The sequence below is a fragment of the Fusarium mangiferae genome (assembly GCF_900044065.1).
Source record: "Fusarium mangiferae strain MRC7560 genome assembly, contig: FMAN_scaffold001, whole genome shotgun sequence".
NCBI lineage: Eukaryota > Fungi > Ascomycota > Sordariomycetes > Hypocreales > Nectriaceae > Fusarium > Fusarium mangiferae.
In genome coordinates this window covers 4,626,929-4,644,942 of record NW_024573921.1, presented here as the reverse complement: position 1 = coordinate 4,644,942, position 18,014 = coordinate 4,626,929, and the positions used below count along the sequence as shown (strand labels likewise).

The 18,014-nt window shown below is 49.6% G+C and overlaps 8 protein-coding genes across 8 annotated transcripts; 5 read left to right on the top strand and 3 right to left on the bottom strand.

The window, feature by feature from the left end:
- Positions 1–621: 621 nt before the first annotated feature.
- FMAN_02032 (uncharacterized protein) lies at positions 622–2,175 on the top strand (the record flags this gene model as incomplete). The annotated part of the gene is made up of 2 exons (XM_041825767.1): positions 622–1,112; positions 1,167–2,175. 2 exons carry the CDS (start codon positions 622–624, stop codon positions 2,173–2,175), a joined length of 1,500 nt encoding a protein of 499 aa, XP_041677390.1.
- A 553-nt stretch (positions 2,176–2,728) lies between these two features.
- FMAN_02031 (uncharacterized protein) lies at positions 2,729–4,708 on the top strand (the record flags this gene model as incomplete). The annotated part of the gene is made up of 1 exon (XM_041825756.1): positions 2,729–4,708. One exon carries the CDS (start codon positions 2,729–2,731, stop codon positions 4,706–4,708), a length of 1,980 nt encoding a protein of 659 aa, XP_041677389.1.
- Positions 4,709–5,093: 385 nt separating this feature from the next.
- FMAN_02030 (uncharacterized protein) lies at positions 5,094–5,570 on the bottom strand (the record flags this gene model as incomplete). The annotated part of the gene is made up of 3 exons (XM_041825745.1): positions 5,094–5,318; positions 5,375–5,448; positions 5,519–5,570. 3 exons carry the CDS (start codon positions 5,568–5,570, stop codon positions 5,094–5,096), a joined length of 351 nt encoding a protein of 116 aa, XP_041677388.1.
- A 620-nt stretch (positions 5,571–6,190) lies between these two features.
- FMAN_02029 (uncharacterized protein) lies at positions 6,191–7,578 on the top strand (the record flags this gene model as incomplete). The annotated part of the gene is made up of 4 exons (XM_041825734.1): positions 6,191–6,436; positions 6,492–6,617; positions 6,693–7,281; positions 7,334–7,578. The coding sequence occupies 4 exons, from the start codon at positions 6,191–6,193 to the stop codon at positions 7,576–7,578; spliced, it is 1,206 nt and encodes a 401-aa protein (XP_041677387.1).
- Positions 7,579–7,859: 281 nt separating this feature from the next.
- Positions 7,860–9,223, bottom strand: FMAN_02028 (uncharacterized protein; the record flags this gene model as incomplete). Its single annotated transcript, XM_041825723.1, has 4 exons — positions 7,860–8,259; positions 8,348–8,733; positions 8,795–8,998; positions 9,059–9,223. 4 exons carry the CDS (start codon positions 9,221–9,223, stop codon positions 7,860–7,862), a joined length of 1,155 nt encoding a protein of 384 aa, XP_041677386.1.
- Positions 9,224–12,189: 2,966 nt separating this feature from the next.
- Positions 12,190–13,722, top strand: FMAN_02027 (choline permease; the record flags this gene model as incomplete). The annotated part of the gene is made up of 1 exon (XM_041825712.1): positions 12,190–13,722. The coding sequence occupies one exon, from the start codon at positions 12,190–12,192 to the stop codon at positions 13,720–13,722; it is 1,533 nt and encodes a 510-aa protein (XP_041677385.1).
- A 220-nt stretch (positions 13,723–13,942) lies between these two features.
- FMAN_02026 (putative alpha-glucoside transport protein) lies at positions 13,943–15,577 on the bottom strand (the record flags this gene model as incomplete). The annotated part of the gene is made up of 1 exon (XM_041825700.1): positions 13,943–15,577. The coding sequence occupies one exon, from the start codon at positions 15,575–15,577 to the stop codon at positions 13,943–13,945; it is 1,635 nt and encodes a 544-aa protein (XP_041677384.1).
- A 409-nt stretch (positions 15,578–15,986) lies between these two features.
- Positions 15,987–17,913, top strand: FMAN_02025 (uncharacterized protein; the record flags this gene model as incomplete). Its single annotated transcript, XM_041825689.1, has 3 exons — positions 15,987–16,924; positions 16,972–17,422; positions 17,479–17,913. 3 exons carry the CDS (start codon positions 15,987–15,989, stop codon positions 17,911–17,913), a joined length of 1,824 nt encoding a protein of 607 aa, XP_041677383.1.
- Between the last annotated feature and the right edge of the window lie 101 nt (positions 17,914–18,014).

Sequence of the window (18,014 nt, the reverse complement as noted above, 5' to 3'; positions counted from 1 at the left end):
GACGCGTGGTTGTTGATGCGTTGTTGAAGCCGATAAGATAGTGAGTAGTTGTTACGATCTACTCGGAAGTTATTGGGTTCTTTAATTAATTCTTCCAATTATAACAATATCCATTATCTACAGTTTCTCTTCAAAAATGCCAATTGTACGCCTTCGTTCACGATAACGTAATGCTGGCTGGGTCCACAGGGAGGAGCTCCCCCCGGGCTGCAGGGGAATGGGCAATCTTCCTGCAGGCCCTGTCCAGTGAGCTCCTCCTCCGAGTAATCGGTAAACCTACCGATAAGACTGCTAATCTGGCGGGCGAACCGCACTAACCATAACGGCAACTCCCGGCTGGACCCCGGATTCTGGTATCTACAGCGTTCGGCTTCAGCTTAGAGCTCGAGTCGCGTCGCCGAGCTAACGCATTTCATCCCCGCATTCTAATCAACCCCCCGTCATTCGTCGCCCGCCACGAGACCTTGGGCGACTTCATCTCATGTGTCGAGATAACGCTATGTCCGGCCTGTCGGTGGATTTATAGACTCGTCTCCCGACGAGTGTTGGAACGAAAATACCAGACAGCCATCCTCGTCTCTTTATCCCTCACCACTCCAAGACACGAACAACATTGCCATCATGGCTACCGTCCCTGTGGATGAATCCCTCAAGCGGTCGCCCTCGTCTCATGCCGAGGGTACCAGCACTGCCTATCAGAGGATGCCCGAGTCCCTCTTGCACCTCAACGAAGAAGAGATCGCTGCAATGAACAAGAAATTAGTTCGCAAGATCGACTCCATCATCCTGCCCATCATCGGAATACTGTACATTCTCAACTACATCGATCGTCAGAACCTGGCTGCGGCCAAACTTCATGGCATCACCGAGGACCTCAACATGACAACGGAAGAATTTGCTACCGCTATATCAATTCTCTTTGTTGGTTACCTGCCGTTCCAGATCCCGAGCAATCTCATCATTGCGAGGATTCCTCGGCCGGGTATGTACATCTGTGTTGCTGTGGTCATTTGGGGGACTATCTCAGCTTGCACGGCTCTCGTCAAAAGCTATGGTCAGCTTCTCGCTGTCAGGGCAATTCTCGGTGTCGCCGAGGCCGTCTTCTTTCCAGGGTAAGAATCACTCACTTCCTGCTATAAATGAAGACATATCTGACGGATCTTCAGTGCCATATACTACCTCTCCGCATGGTATACCAAGACCGAGCTCGGAAAACGAATTGCCAGTCTCTACATCGCCCAACAAGTCGGTAACGCGTTCGGTGGCCTTTTCGCCGCAGCAATCTTCCAGCTCGACGGTCGACATGGAATCAAGGGTTGGCAGTGGCTCTTCATCATTGAGGGTTCTGCCACTGTTGGAATTGGTGTCGTTTGTGCCTTTTTCATGCCCGAGTTTCCCTACAACAGCCGAATCCTTTCCCAGCCCGAACGAGACCTTGCCGTCTGGCGTATCGAGTCAACAACTGGTGCAGCTGAGGGTTCCGAGAAGGAGAGCACTCTCAAGAGCTTCGGAAAGGCTCTGTCTGATCCCAAGCTTCTGCTTCTCATTCTGTGCAACCTGCTTTCCCAGGCGCAGGGCTCGATTGCCAACTACTTCCCGACTCTAGTTGCGTCGCTCAACTTTGGCAGCACCGTCAGTCTGCTGCTTACTGCACCACCCTACGTCCTCGCTGGTGCCGTCTACTGGGTGCTGATGTGGTACAGCGACCGGAAGAACACAGCATACCCCATTATCATTGGATGTATCGCCATTGCTATTGGCATGTATATTATTCCCATGTCTACACTCAATGTGCCGGCACGTTACTTCTCCATGATGATTCTTCCTTTTGCGTCTGTTGGTCCTCAGCTTGTGCTATACAAGACCATCAACCTTCATCTTGCACGTCCTGTTTCGAAGCGCGCTGCAGCATCTGCCCTGGTCAATGCTATTGGCGGCACATCCAACATCTGGGCTTCATACTTGTACTATGCTCCTCCTCACTTTTATGCAGCATTTGGCACTCTTATGGGCTGCGCCTTTCTCTTTGCCGGCACTATTACTTTCTATCGCTGGCTCGTCTTGCGTGAAAATAAGCGACTGGACTCTGGTGATCCTGAGGAGATAGCTAAGGTTGTCAAGGGTGGTGTTACTGAGGAAATGGTTCAGCTTGGTTGGCGTTACGAGATGTATTAATTGGTAGGGCGAGTGGTACATGATGTATTAGGGTGAACTTTGGAAACAGATAAATAGTGAATTGATAAGGTGCTCAGGCTTCATTACTATTGCATAATTATGTAAATATTTATCATCATGTCGCTCTCAATAAATACGTCACTAATGCGCGAAGATAATACAGGATAAGGAGGACTGTAGTCCATAAAACAGACAATGTCGTCGTTTAGAATATAGGGTATGCTTCAGAGTGAACGGGTACACTGTAGATAAGCTGATAACCGATAAAGATAACGGTTTATAAAACTGGAGTCTCTCGATTGTCTGTTGGTGATAGGCGTTCTCACCGACCAATGATAGCCATTCTCAGCCAACAAGCGTGATGGGGGAGATAAGTTAGTGGAGCCTATCACATCCCTGGAGATAATGATGACCCACACTGCATTGCAGATTAGATTGCGGGGAAGAGAGGAGGAACTGGGAAGGGGATTGATTGTCTGGGGGAAATTGTCAGTCATTTCAACTCAACCCAGCCATTGATACTCCGTAACCGGCATACATATACCAGCTCAGAATGGCATCAACAAGCACTCGCAGCATAGCCATCTCTCCACCGTCCTCACAACCTTTCCAATGCCAAGTATGTTCAAGTCGCTTCACCCGCCATGAGAACCTGAAGCGTCACGCTGCGCTACATTCTCGCTCCTCCAGCAATGCCTCCATACCCTGCCACCTCTGCCCTGCCACCTTTTCGCGCCCGGATCTACGTCACCGGCACATGAAGCGGAAACACCTTGACCGTATGGAAAAGACTTCACGGGGAGGTAACTCACCGCAGAGCGACCTGCAGCGCCATGCACCTACGCCGCCGTCGCTGACCAGTGAGGCCGAGGCCGAGGGTGACGGAGATCAGCTTTTTCGACAGACGTCTATTGGCAATGATGCTATCAACCTTTCCAATAGCTTGCCTTCAGATCTGGGTGAGACTCAAATGCTCGCCACGTCATTCTCGTCCCAAGAGTCAATGCTGTTGGGCCCGATTTCCCAGTTAGCATGCGCCAACTTTCTCGAGCCCTCGTGCAATCTCAACATGTCCAACTCGCCCTCTGGAATGAGTCTTCTCAACTTTAGCCTCGACCAAGGAAGTCCCGAAAGGCTATTGTACGGATCAATCGACTTCAACCAGGGCCAGAATGACTGGTTACCGTCGACTAGCCAAATTACAAACGGCTGCCAATTGTATTTCAAGCATGTATCCCACTTCCTACCGTTTCTGCATCAGCCGACATTTGATTCCACGACCATCCCAAGCCACTTACTTCTCAGCATGCTTTGTATAGCATATCAATATGGCGTAGATCCAGATCGTAGTGATCAGCAAGGGTCTGGTGTGAGCTTATCGGAGAGGTGCTACCATCGCGCTCGAGATCTCGTGTCTGGCGATGATAATGGGTCCGATGAATCAACACGTACTCTATCGCTTGTCCAATCTCTCATCCTACTCGAAGTATACGCCATGATGTATCTTTGCGGAAATCACTCCGCGTATGGACTCAAAACTCACACCAGGATGATCTCACTCGCCCGATCAAGTGGGCTGTCTATACCACTCCCAACCGAACTCACTTCCAAAACCCCATGTCTTAATTCCTTATGGCGCACATTCATAGAGGCCGAGTCGCATAAGAGGACGCTCTTCGCTGCCCACCAGATCGACACGTTGTGGTATCAGTTTCTCTCGATACCCCGTCAGTTCTCCCATCTCGAGATCAAGCACGAGCTGCCCTGCCCCCAGGATCAGTGGGCGGCATCTTCAGCAGCCGAGTGGGCGCACAAAAGATTAGTTGCCGTCGTTCCTGGCCCGCCAGTTCAGTATCCCGATGCTGTTCGACTCTTCTTGTCATTGGCATCGGATCCCGGGTCCTTTCCCTCATTTGACCCATATGGAGCCATAAACATCACCCAATTCCTCGCATCCAGCGCTCAAGAGACGTCGGGCTGGAGTGCCATGACAGGAATGATTAGCACAGAAAGGCTTGAGCCATTGCGAAAGTCTCTTGAAGCGTTGGGCCCCGTTGTCCAGTCTGAGGAAGAGTTGCAGCACTTAAACTGGCCTCGTGGAGCGTTGTGTGAGGCTACATGGCAGTCTGCCATGATCGATGTGCGGATATGGTCGCCGTCGCATACGTGTGGAATCGTCGGTGGGACAATGGATGCAGTCTTGCAGCAGACGACATATCTGGCGCCATCGTGCGAGTTTCTTTGCGAGTCCAATACTGCGCAAGTCATCAAACCTCACATCGACTGGTTTCTCACATATCTCGACTCGCCCGTAGTACCAGACTCGGAGGCACCTTGGATCATGTTGTACGCCTTCAAGGCTTTCGTAATCGCCTGGCAGTTGATCAAGGGCAGTACGCTAGGAACGATGCAGGTTGTCGGCGTTGAAGATGGGGATACCAATGGGGCTCTGGAGTGGGCCAGAAGGGTTTTCGGACGAAGGCAACGATGGCAGCTTGGCAAGATTATCCTGACGTGCCTTGACACGTTATGAGCAATTATTTATACGCATCAGCGAGCCATCCTTCATTTATGTGTAAAATTAGATGGAGCAAACAAGGTTGCGTCCCTTGATCATGATTAAGATTTTATCGACTCTATTTGCCGAGCTGTACGAGGTGTGATCGGCTCACACACAGCCAAGCCCATCGTAAGTTCGTGACGAGAAATGGTCTGATAGCTTCTAAATGGGCTTAGCTGTCGCATTTGCTAGTTTTGTATTATACCGCATATTGCGGATACTGCAAATGACAAACAGTCCCAGGAGGTATAACTGTCAATCATGTTCAATTGGTGAAGAATATTATAAAGCCAAGAGTAACATTCTCTATCTATAAAGCCTTTAAGATCCGGTCTATTCTTTTGCCTCTAAATTTCAGCTAAGCCTGCGCAATGCACTCAATCTCAATAACAGTACCATCACCAGGAGGAACAGCCTGAAGACACGAGCGCGAAGGCATGGGCTGGGGCAGAAAGTCTATGTACACCTCGTTCATAGCGGCAAAATCCTTCATGTCAGCCAAGTAAACATTGTACTTGACAACCTGCTCAAGAGATGAGCCGGAGAGCTCAAGGACCTCTTTGAGATTCTGGAGAACAGTTCTCTGTACAAGCTCGTGTTAGACGGTCAACAGGTAAGGTGGGAGGATGAGAAACGCACTGTTGCCTGCTTAATCTCGCCAGTGGCAGTCTGCCCGGCACAGAAGACCAGACCAGGAACTTTGGTGGCTGGGCCTGTGCAAGGTCCCTAATGTCAGTGAGGTTCTTCTCTCTCAGTGGAGGACCTGGGGTTTAGGCGACTTACAGTTGTGGGGCTTGGTAGGGAACTTTTCACTGGAGATAAGTTGGCGAGACATGGTTGATTGTGAGGTTGAATGAGGCGGAAAGTGAGACAGATGTTGCGAGGACTTGTCTGAGAACTTGTGAATGATTTGAATGATGATACCAAGCTTGATACCGAGCAAAGAATCGTGCCCTTATCATATGCGTCCTTGTTCATGTTGAATCTCGGGATTAGTTGATTGGCCGCTTATCTGGGAGGAGCTCCTCCCAAGTCCCCTGTTGGGCCCCTCCACGGCTCACGCTAGCTCCTCCCAATGCCCTCCGACCCTAATCCGAATCAGGCGCAACCCCAGGGTGATCACTGGCTCCATCGGTCTCTGGGAGGAGCTTGACTTATTGCGATGAGGCACTATCAATCAGCAAACGACGTAGCATCCATCTTGGGGAGGATGGACGGTGGCGTTGGAGCTAGATAGCTGAGGCACGTGAGTCGATCGTATGTTGTTGAACTCGGGAGGCCGGACTCTGTCCTGCACCATCTCCGAGAGGCGGAGCTCGACCAAACAAATTGGACAGTTTAGTGTATAAGAGCAGAACAATCAACCTCCAAACCACAATCTCCATCAGACTAAGAAATCAGATCACAAGCCATAACAACTATCTCACAATCTAGACATCACTAGAACTTCCCAATATGTCGCCAGCAGCTCCATTTAGTCCCCCTTCAGCCGAATTGCCCGGCAAGCCCTTCGTCCCTGAGTGGATTCCCCCACCAGTGACACAGCAGAAGGAGCAATTTGCCGACCTCACTTCTATTGATCTCTCTTTGCTCGACTCTGATGACCCTTCTGTTGTACAGGAGTTGGTCAACCAAGTTAAGAGAGCTATTCGCGAGGATGGGTTTCTATTCCTTGAGAACTATGGTGTCTCGTTAGAACAGGTACGAGACGATGCATCTGATGTGAAACAACTGTCGCTGACGCCTTGTACCACAGCTCCATCGCCAATTCGCCATCGCCCAGTACATGTACAAAAACATTTCTGAGGAGGACAAGGAACGTCTGCTCTTCAACCCTGACTCCGGTGTCTGGTCTGGCTACAAACACCCATTTGGCTTCAAAGTAAGTCCCTGTCTCTGCATTCAGCCTATTAGCTCTTTCAATTGAACCGATTGACTGACTGGTTCTGTCCAACAGCGTCACCGTGGACCTCCCGATGGCATTGAACAGTTCAACTGGTACCGACCCGACTGGGAGGACATCAACCGCGTGCCCACCTGTCTCCATCCCTTTATGGATGAAATCGAGGCTTTCGCCAATTACCTCACCGGCTCGGTCAACCGTCGTCTCCTGACTCTCTTCTCTCGAGTTCTCGAGCTCCCAGACGATTACCTATGGGAAAACGTCCAGTCGCACGGCAGCCCAACTGGCGAGGGCTATTTCAGGCACGCTCTCTTCAGACCTGTGCAGAAGACAACAGAAGAAGCTTCCAAGGGTCTTCGCATGCATGGGCATACCGACTTTGGTCTCACCACTCTGCTCTTCTCTGTTCCTGTCTCTTGCCTTCAGATCTGGGGCCAGGATGAGAAGTGGTACTATGCCCCCTATAAGCCTGGTGCTCTCGTCGTCAATATTGGTGATACTCTCGAGATTGTATCAGGGGGACACTTCAAAGCCACTCGCCACCGTGTCTACAAGCCCCCGGTTGACCAACGCAACTACGAGCGTCTCTCATTGGTGCTTTTCAACAGCTCCGTCGGTGACTTGCGCATGACTCCAGCTGCTGGTATGTTGATCTTAGCTGTCCCTTGGAATTCTTGGTATTGACTGTGTGACAGAATCTCCCCTTATCCAGCGCGAGGGCTGTGTCGAAGAACAAGGAGTGTACGCTGAGTTCAAGAAGCGAACGCAGCAGGGCAAGCTTGTTCCCACCAACCGAGAATGGCGCGAGATCCAGATCGCGACATGTACGGATCCTACCGATACTGTGAACAATAGAGTTGGTGCTCATCAGGTTCTGATTGATGGAAAACTCATGCATCAGCGAGAGTACATGGGAGTCAAGGTCGTTTTGCCAGTTTGAGTTACTATTAGCTTATAGTTGTATCGGAGTATGCCATATTGTTCACTTTTACCAAGTGTCAGTCACTAGAGCTGCATGTATTTCCTAGGTTCAAGAAGCCGATGTTGTGGATGACGCGTTGCCATTACTTACCATATTCTTGTGGAAACTGGGTATAAATCCCCGAGAGGAAGCCTTGACGTAATGAAAGAGCTTGATATATGTATATCATGAATTGAACCAATTGATAGGAATAAAGTAAATTAAATACATTTCTCAGGTCATCTTATAATGAGTCCTCACTATCTATCAAATGCCTTGGGCCGTTGCTCTTCAAGCTCAATATACTCATCACTTATCTCGGATCTCGAAGGGACCTCCCTGACGGTTCGTCCAAACTCTGTCACCGAGCTGTCATCATTCAGGACCCTAAATGGGTTGGGCTCCCTATTAGTACTCCTCTTCACATTATCCGTCGTGGCAGTGCCTGTAGTCCTGAATCTGTTGGGATTTGCTGGAGTACCATAAGACGTCATCTTGAACGTCTTGGGCATCAGTGGACGCAGGCCAGGGAGACATGCGCAGATAATCCCTGCCACTGGCTCGACGCCTGCAAGGGACCACAAAGTTCCCTCATCGTAGAGATTCTTCCATTGGTAGCCATGTGTGAAGACAACACGAGCAAGAGCAATGAAACAGGTGCTAGTTATGCATTATTAATGAAGTTTCGCTGGATAGGAGTCGATCGGTAGAGGGCATGCTTGATGTGTTAGGGGTAAAGGTCACTTACATGAACCCAAAGCAAAAGGAGATGATGATACCGATCTTTTTTCCGCGGTTCATATTCAGCCCCCAGATTGACTTGAGTGGGAGTACAAATATCAAGAAGTCAGTAAAAACTGTCAAACTGTCATAGGCGATGTTGATGTTTTGCATGGCAAGGAACTGCTCAGCCGTGGCATTGCCCCAAGCCCACCACTTCTCAATCGGCCGTACGGCGGCGAGATAACCGATAAAGCTTCCCATGAAGCACGCAAAGGTTATGCCCGACGCCACGTATATTATTATATTCATCGGGCCATTGTGGCCTGTGAAAAGACGATGATAGAGGAAAAGGATCGAGGCTTTGCAGGAGTAGACTGCAAATACGAGGACGATGTTATTGGCATAACCAATCTAATAATACATAGCTTGATTAGACAATGAAGTATTGGAATTGTAATCGTACGAAGCGTACCTGATCGTGGATCAACGAGACGTCGGTTGGCTCTGTAGTACTGGTGTATGGGTATCCGGGAATTCCAATGCCTCCGTACATAAGCACTGGTAACGAGACACTTGTTAGCCATTGAGCTTCGGCGGAGCTTTTTGTCTCGAATGTATGGAGAAGAAGAGAAGACCCACTCAGCAGAAGAAAGACAAAAAGGAGAGTGGTGAAGAACTGCCAAACTGTCAGAAGATAGTCATTATAATAAATGTTTCGTGGGACCAGTTGACATACAGCAGATGCTATGATCATCCAGTCTGTCCAGCCATACACGCCTCTCGTCTTGGACTTTGCGTAAAACCGAAGCCCAACTGTAATATTCGACAGCATAGGCAGGATCACCCAAGTCGCGATCAGCTCCCGCTGCCGAGGCAGATAGATGGGGAAAGCTTGGACCATATTCGGTAACTGTCTCAGATCAAAAGTTCATGAAGGAAGGGAGAGAAATGACGAAGGATGCAGATCATTTGAACAAAAGTTCCACGGACATATATGTAGAGATATTTGTTAATTCCCAGTTGAGAGTAAACTGGCTGAGCCATTTCAATTCGAGTAAAGTGACCTCCATTTCTCGAGTCAGTCCACGCCCGTTATCGCTAGTGTGGCGTTTTGAGGAGAGAGTAGCATGACTAGTGTTTGCAATTTAGCTTTGCACTATGCAGCAGGTGAAGGAAGCGAGCGATATTTAATTTAGAGTCGATTGGCCATGTCTTTATAGCCTGGACCACTTCCAGCTCTTGACTGTCCCCCGGGGGCTGCAAATGACTGAGGTCAGCTGCTTTTACATTGGCTTTGCCGGATACCGAACGGTGCGACAAATATTATTTCACGAGGGGGCCATCGTACCATTTGTGTGGCATCCCTTGCGCAACGTCTGCCCCAACTGGCTTCCAGAATACTGCCAGCCAGTGAAGACTGTGATGTGGCTGGTCTGAGGGAAGCTCGCAACCTACCAACACGGCTCGGGCGTTGCTTAGCGTTGATGTGTAACCCGAACACTTTGTCGTTATTCGCGAGACACTTGCTATTGACGCAGGCTAAGCTTGGTGTCTTCAGCATGTTTGGACTAATGCAAACTACCGTTGTGAGGCTTGGTTAGACAACCAAACTATTGCAGCCAAGTGAATGGCCTCATTGACAGAAATGGGCCAGTCCCAATGGGATCAGGAGCGGTAGGGGTCTTCGGTTGGCTCCGATAGATAGATGCATGATATGATAATATGAATCCTGATTCTCGCTTCTCTTCGAAGGTTTCTTAAGAACCTGGTTATCTCAGTGCTCTTGTTCGTTGGTACCAAACGCCTTATACTGAAGAGATAAGGGACGCCCCGCCCCACCGCGGCATTCACGGCATTGTATCCTAGTGTCACTCGGACCCTCTCGCAATTCGCAACGAGTAATTCGTGATGCTATTCGTTCTGGTTTGTTGAATCAGTCCACGCCGTCTTCCAGGGCTGAATTTAGCCTTGGCCTGGAACAATAGCATAAGGGGAAAACTCCATATTTGACACTTGCAAGAGTCAGGGCCCAAAGACTACCCGAATACCTGGGACAACACTGAACTGGAGCAGGGCTAGCCTTACCTTTAACGGATTTGGAGGACCTCGAAGGAAATGAGGCTCAAGCCACATTCGCTTACATGACCAATGGAAGAGAGTGCAAAAGGAAGAGGCCTGACGCTTCAAACATGCGTATTCCCATATCTATTGTTAGCTGGATGGAGTTTTTAAACACGCTGCATATTGTTAAAATAACGCCATGCTTACTTGACACTTTAGGTTAAAGCATGGCAATTTAACATTGACTCTAAAGCATATTACTTAAAACAGCATAAATAGGATATGCTTAAGAAGATTTTTAGCATTACAGGGGGTAGTCTTTCTTAGTGCAGCGCTATGTTACTTTAGTTCTGTTAATTCTGTTTATTCCGCTTATTCCGCTGTCTCAAAACAGCGACAAGATCCCTTTGTCTTTCTACAGAGTGTTCTCCCTAAAATTATATAAACCTCTTTAGTAACAGATAAGTAGCCAGTTATTTAAATAATTAGAGCACTGTAATAGATTAAGATAATAATGGTGGAGAATTTCTTTGAGAGCTAGATAATCAATTATACCAACTGCCGAAAGTCATGCACAACCAGCAAGAACAAAAGCAAAACAATCTTGCCAAGTCACGCCAAGCACCAGCATGCCCACTGAGAGAATTCCACGGCAGATAACTGCCGAATATCATTGTACCGGTAGTCATATACTCTGTAGATCATTGGATTTAAATGGTGTGTTGCCCCCTCAGCAAGTCTATATGCCTATGTTTCGTCAGGTCCATGCTATCTGAGAGGATACCTAATATACGTCAGTCATTCCTAGGCTGCGCCTGTCCGCGACCGGTTCGTTATTATGTCTGATCTCAGTTCCATGAGTCCTGGCTCTAAATAATAAAGACTACAAGCCTGTTTATCATTGCCCCGAGCCTGGCTGCAAGCTTGTATTCGATTCAAGTTGCAGGTTGTAGAAGCTATAGGGTCGGTAGTTGAGTATTAGAGCTTGCACTAATTGATACGGCAAGTGATCACATCGCGACGTATTCTGCAGTTTTGACGCCGGCGATGCAGGCTGGAATTCAGTCGAATGCCATTCAGAGCACCAAGGTCCCAGTACGCCTCGGGAGTTGCGATATGATGAAGTTGAGAATATCGTCTGCCATGCTTCGGCACTCAAAACGGTGGTGGATACTAACGTTAATACGGAGCCTACAGTTCCGATAACGTATCACCTGAGGATAGAAAGGGAGTTCGCCGAGTTTATTGCCTGTGCCCAATCGGACAATACTTCAATCGATGCAGGTCAATTCTGGATAACTGCGTCTCCCTCGAGCTTCCCAAAGCGCTCAAGATTATCCCGATAATCATCAATCTCACCGACGTGCAGCTGTCAAGGGTGGCCTAATCTCTTACCGTTTCGAGCAGTTAACTAGCAACTTTTTGACGGCGAGACAATTGAACGAATCAAGTGTCAGCATCTGAGCCTCTTATCTCCAAACCATGATCACAAGCTTTCGGTTTGGCCAGGGTTCTCCGCACGGGAATGATAACGGTGGATCCTTATCCTGTGAAAACGGAGCGTAGTCGGAGGGCGTAAACGGAAATCCTGCTGGTTCATCGAATGAGATTGGAGGATTTCTTCCCCGCGATTGAATCGAGTTAGCTTCGGCCGATATTGATGGCTGTTGATCTGACAGCATGTGCTGGAACCGTTATGGCCGGAATGGATGGACCAGAAGTTTATAATCGGGACAGTTCCCAGGCATTCTCTCCATCCTTCGCAGATATCTCATCCATTTTTATCTTCTTGGCGTATCTGATACCATGGATGTCAAACCGACCACCAATCTCGATGACTACCAACTCGCTCAGCTGGGCCATTCCCAGTCCTTCAAGCGCAACTTCAGTCGTTGGACAATGCTGGGTTTAGCTTTTGCCATCCTCAACTCTTGGACTGCTCTTGCAGCATCGCTTTCGCTCGCTCTACCATCAGGAGGACCTGTCGCTGTTATCTGGGGACTGGTCACAGCTGGTATCTGCAATCTCTCGCTTGCTGCAAGTCTAGCTGAATTTCTGTCAGCACAGCCAACTTCTGGTGGGCAGTATCATTGGGTTGCCACCATTGCCCCCAAGTCTTTGAAGATCCCCCTGTCTTGGATCACGGGTTGGATCAACCTCAGCGGCTGGGCCTGTCTGGTTGCGACCAACTGTTCCTTGTCGAGCACTCTCATCATCAACATCATCTCTCTCCAAAACCCCAGCTATGAGTTCCAGAGATGGCACCAATTCCTCATCTATCTCGGTATCGCCTTTATCGCCTTCGCAACCAATGCTTTTCTTCATTCGCTCCTCCCTCGCATCAATGGCCTTGCTCTTGTATGGAGTATCGCCGGTTTCTTCATTATCTCCATTACAGTGCTTGCGTGCGCTGCGCCCGAATATGCTACCGCCGACTACGTATTCGCTACCTTTATCAACACAACTGGTTGGCCAGATGGTATCGCCTGGCTCCTTGGTCTCTTGCAGGGAGGACTTGGACTTACAGGGTTTGATGCCGTTGCTCACATGATTGAAGAAATTCCCAATGCAGCCAGCGAGGGCCCCAAGATTATGCTATACTGTCAGTATATCGGCATCTCGACTGGATTCCTGTTTCTCATTGTGGTGCTATTCGTGTCTGGTGGTATCAAGAACGCTGATACCATCATTGGATCAACGGCTGGTCCCCTTCTTGAGATCTTCTACTTGGCCACCAACAGCAAAGTCGGAGCCATTTGCTTGCTTATGTTTCCTCTCCTCTGCTTGGTATTTGCTGCCATCGCAGTCATGACCACTTCGTCACGTATGATGTTCGCGTTCGCAAGAGACGGTGGACTTCCAGCATCACGCATCTGGTGGAAGGTTCACCCCAAGCTCGGTGTACCCATGAACGCCCTGTATCTCAATGTTGTGATTGTGGTCATCTTTGGCTGCATCTACCTCGGTTCTACTGTCGCCTTTAATGCCATCGTAGCGTCTTCTGTGGTTGCTCTTGGCCTCAGTTATGGCATTCCCATCGCTCTGCACCTTGCGAGTGGCCGGACTCAATTGCCAGAAGGAGCTTTCAAGCTGCCCAACTGGCTTGGATGGACAACAAACATCATTGGATTGGTGTACACTATTGTTACTACGGTGCTCTTTCTATTCCCTCCAGCGTTGCCTGTTAGTGGAACTACGATGAACTACTGTGTTGTTGCATTTGGTGTCATCGTGGTCATATCAGCCATTCAGTGGGTTGTGGATGGAAGAAAGAACTTTGAAGGACCTCGAATCACGATAGGCGAACATGAGATGACAGAGAGAGATATTGAGGAATAATGGACTGCATAATTTAGGTCATTCTGCAGTGATCTGACAGTCACTGGTCACTAGAGGGACACAAAAAAGCTAGTGTTGCGTAATAATCATGTTATTCAGTACCATATCATAATCCATATTGTCAACTCCACAGCTACACCAATTTCTTCCCCTTCAACCCAAACTCCATCCCGTAATCTGACATGAGGATAGATTCTGCACAGGCCCGAGGCTGCAAAGATCAAGCCTTCTCGGTTTGGTGAACAGCGCTGTCCGCCTCCTCGAAAGAGTCAATCTTGTAAGAGCTGAACTTGCGTGCTGAGACACCCTTGGCGAAGAGAATGTCAAGCTCCTCAAAGGTGCGGTTTCGGGTCTCAGGAAGACGGAAATAGCCCCAGACGAAGACGATGAAAGCAGTGCTTCCCCAGATGAATCCGGTGTAACCTCGAAGGTTCCACTGAGTAGGGTTCATGAAGTAAGGCTGAAGAACACCAGCGACAACTCCAGTGATGGCATAACCGTTGCGGGCGAGGCAGATGGTCTTCTGTCTGAGCCTGGTTGAGCCCATCTCAGCAGGAAGAGCCCAGCCGAGCTGACCAGCGGACAACTGGAAGACAAAGGTCCAGACCAGAGTGAGGACAGCTTGGGTCATGGCGATTGAATGGTTCTCGGTTCGGGTGTTGAGAGCGCCAATGACGAAGAGGACAAGGGCCATAGTGAACATACCATAAAGGTAGGCTGTTCGTCTTCCAACGTAAGGCATGACACAGAACCAAGATACCAAAGTAGCAAAGAGGGCCATTCCGTTTCCGCCAACGTTGAGATGGTAGGTAGTGTTGGAGTCGAGGCCGATCTGTTGGAAGAAGTAGGTCGAGTTGTAGGCAAAGTTGAGACCAGAAAGAATCTGACCAGCGAAGACAACGATGGCAATCTCGGTTCGTCGGAGCTCGAAGCCCTTGAAGCAGTCACGGTATGAGGTGCCGACGGAAAGCTGCTCTTCGAGGCTATTGGTATAAACGATAAGGCCAAGAGCATCGCGGAGCTCAGCGTCGGTAGCACTAGGTCGGAGTCGGGCGAGGCTCTTGAGGGCGTCGTCGTGTCGTCCAATTCGAACAAGATGCCAGGGAGTGTCGGGAGCAAAGCAGAGAATAGGCACCAGGATAACAGGCCAGAACCATTGGAGCGCAAAGGGAATGCGATACGCCCAAGGAGCAGGAGTGTTGACAAGACCAGCCATGACGCCAGCAGAGATGAGCTGCCCGATGATGAAGCACATGTTGGTCCAACTGGTCATATAAACTCGAAGCGACATGGGAAGAACTTCGGAGGCATAGGCTGGCGCAGTCGTAGCAAAGACACCCCAGGGAAAACCGCAGAGGATCTGTCCGACGAGGAGGACTTTGGTGTCGGGAGCGAAGAAGACAATGAAGATGAAGCAGCTGAGAGAGATCAAGGAGCCGATGAGGACCTTGATGTGACCATATTTGGTGACGAGGTAACCGTTGAGAAGAGTTCCAAAGAAGGAACCAACTCCTGCAGCGTTACCGAGGCCAGCTTGCCAAGGAGCAGAGAGCTGATAGTTGTTGGTCTCTTCGTTCCAATGGCCGTACTTCTTGGCAAAGGCGGGATAAGCATAAAAGTTGGAGAGGAGGTTGGTATCGTAGCCCTCCATGATGACGCACATGGAGACGACGAGACACCAGACAACAGTCCAGGGATACTTGCGAACGGCTTCGAGGGGAGGGAGGTCATGCTCAGCCTGGGCACCGAGACGAGCCTGGTCGGTGGTATCGTGGCCAACCGTCTTTGCCACCGAAGCTTCGACATCGTAGCTCTCGGCGTGTGAAACCGAAGGGTTGATGATCTCTTTGCCCATTGTGATTGAGAGTTTGATGATTGTGATAGAAGAATGAGCTGGTGAGTGTCTGATGGAGTAGATCTCGAATTGATCAGCAACGCATCTTGAGGTTATATACTGGAGCAATTGAATCCTCCTGGCGTGTCTATCCCAATCGCTTTTGTTCCCAAGTCCCCATGGGGAACCGAAAACCGCCCCATGGGGGTTGATGTTACAGTCCGAACATTACCCCTTTGGGCATAGCCCCTCACTTGAAGAATGCTTAGCCCGGGGCCCATCGTGACCTCGAGAATGGTCAGTTTGTGGTGGATACCCCTCATCGCTTGATATATCGGACCGAGAGTCACGAGAAATGACGCTGGCAAAAGAATTGGATCTGCCGACTATATCTCCATTAAGCATTCAACAGCCCCGGACCTAGAGCAACATGGCGACTATCCCGGTAAAGCGCGGCCAGGTCTGTGACAACTGCCGATTCCGCAAGGTCAAGTGTGATCGCGGCCTGCCCTGTAAGAACTGTCACATCGGAGACCTCCGTTGCCAGTATCGCCACAGCATTCGGAGGAAGGGCCCAAAGCAGGGTCAAGGGAGACGGCAGACGCAGCTGAGACAGGGTCTGGGCATTGATGAGTATCAGTTCCAGATACTCACCTCTGAAGCGCCGCCTGGATCAACCAGCAACGCCAACGCCAGCAGCACTCAAGATGCCCCAACAGACGCTCAACTCAACGCTCAGTCATTCTCATCTCCACCGACAAACATCGACCCTGTTTCACAACCAGAGCCAGAACCGGAATCAGATTCGACAACACCACCCAATGACGAAACTATCAATACCGGAGACCTCTGCAAACGCATGTCTCTATCACTCGTTGCTCACATACGACTCTTCCAGAGATTTCTCTACCCTATCATGCCAGTCGTCGACGACGATATCCTCGCCGATGCAGCTCGACTAGATGACCTCCCGCCATCGAGATACGCTCTAATCCTTGCAATATGTGCTGCAACAAGAATGCAACTCCGACTGGACAAGCGGATCGACAACTGCGAGAATGATCTTAATGCTGAGATCCCATCCGAGCCACGCTTGACAGGAGACATGCTCGTCAATCTTGCTGAGAACTCACTCCGCCAATACAGCGTGATAGATGATACCACCCTCGACTCAGTACTCGTCTCCTTCTTCCTATTTGCAAGCTATGGGAATCTCAACGATCCGCGTCACGCCTGGTTCTATCTCAACCAGAGCATCACCCTCGCGCAGTCACTTGACCTGACAAAAGAGTCTGGCTACTATGGTCTACCTGCTGAGCAACGTGAGAAGAGACGACGCGTCTTTTGGCTTCTCTTTGTTACAGAAAGGTGAGTCCGTCCACGCATACCTTACCCTCAAGACTAAAGCGTTCCAGAACCTTTGCCCTCCAGCACAGAAGATCCGTCATGCTCCGAAGCACAGTCAACAAGCCTCAGATCGTCGACTCAAATTGCCCGGTAGTGATGCACGATTTTATAAATCACATTCGTCTCTTCGAATCCCTTCCATATTCTCTGTACGAATGGCAGCCCGAGGGTGACGATCAACGCTTCGACGACTTGAAGCTTGTACATACCATAAACGAGAAGCTCTGCAGCGTGCAGCCAGACCAGTCGATTATTGAGAGCCAACGGTTCGATACACTCATCACTCAGCAGTGGCTTCGGATATCCATGTGGAGGATCGCCTTTGGTCAGAATCCTTCGTCGGCGTCTGGCTTTGGACTGCTTCTCCCGCCCTCGCTTCCAATGGATGCAGGAAAGATCATCATGTCGGCCTTGGGGTCTGTTGGAACCAAATCAAAAGACTGCCATGGCATCGGAATGGTAAGACTCACCCGAGTTTCTGACTGTCCATGGAACGAATACTGACTCTTGTCTAGGAACAAAAGCTCTTTGACGTCGGCGTCAGTCTCGCAGATACCGCTCAACTCCCCGGCTGGACATATTCTGCACTCGAGAATGGCCCTCGTGACTTACTCTCCGTCGTGATTCATGCTCTATCAGCCGTTCGAGGTGCTCAATCTCACTTATTGCCCAATCTTCTCAAGCACTCGGAGACATTATTCGCTCTTGCAGATCCCAACGCGCATCTCGATCTCCAATGGGATATGCAAGATGCAGGAAATGATGAGAGGCTAGCAATTGTTGAGGAGTTATCGCCCGAAGATGAACAACCCGTGGATCCGTTGGGTTGGGTTCCAGATGGAAATCTCGATCTGCTGGACTTGAGTACGCCCGTGGTGACGACGACTTGGGAGGATGCGACGATATCGTGTGGACAATTTGATCCCGAGATTGGACTTTCTTTTAACTGATCTGGAAAAGTGTTCTTCGTGTTGACAATCTATCTAAATATTTGTGCTGGGAGTTTTCCATTGTGCGTCAACAATTTGGGGTCCTGGATATCTTTACATAA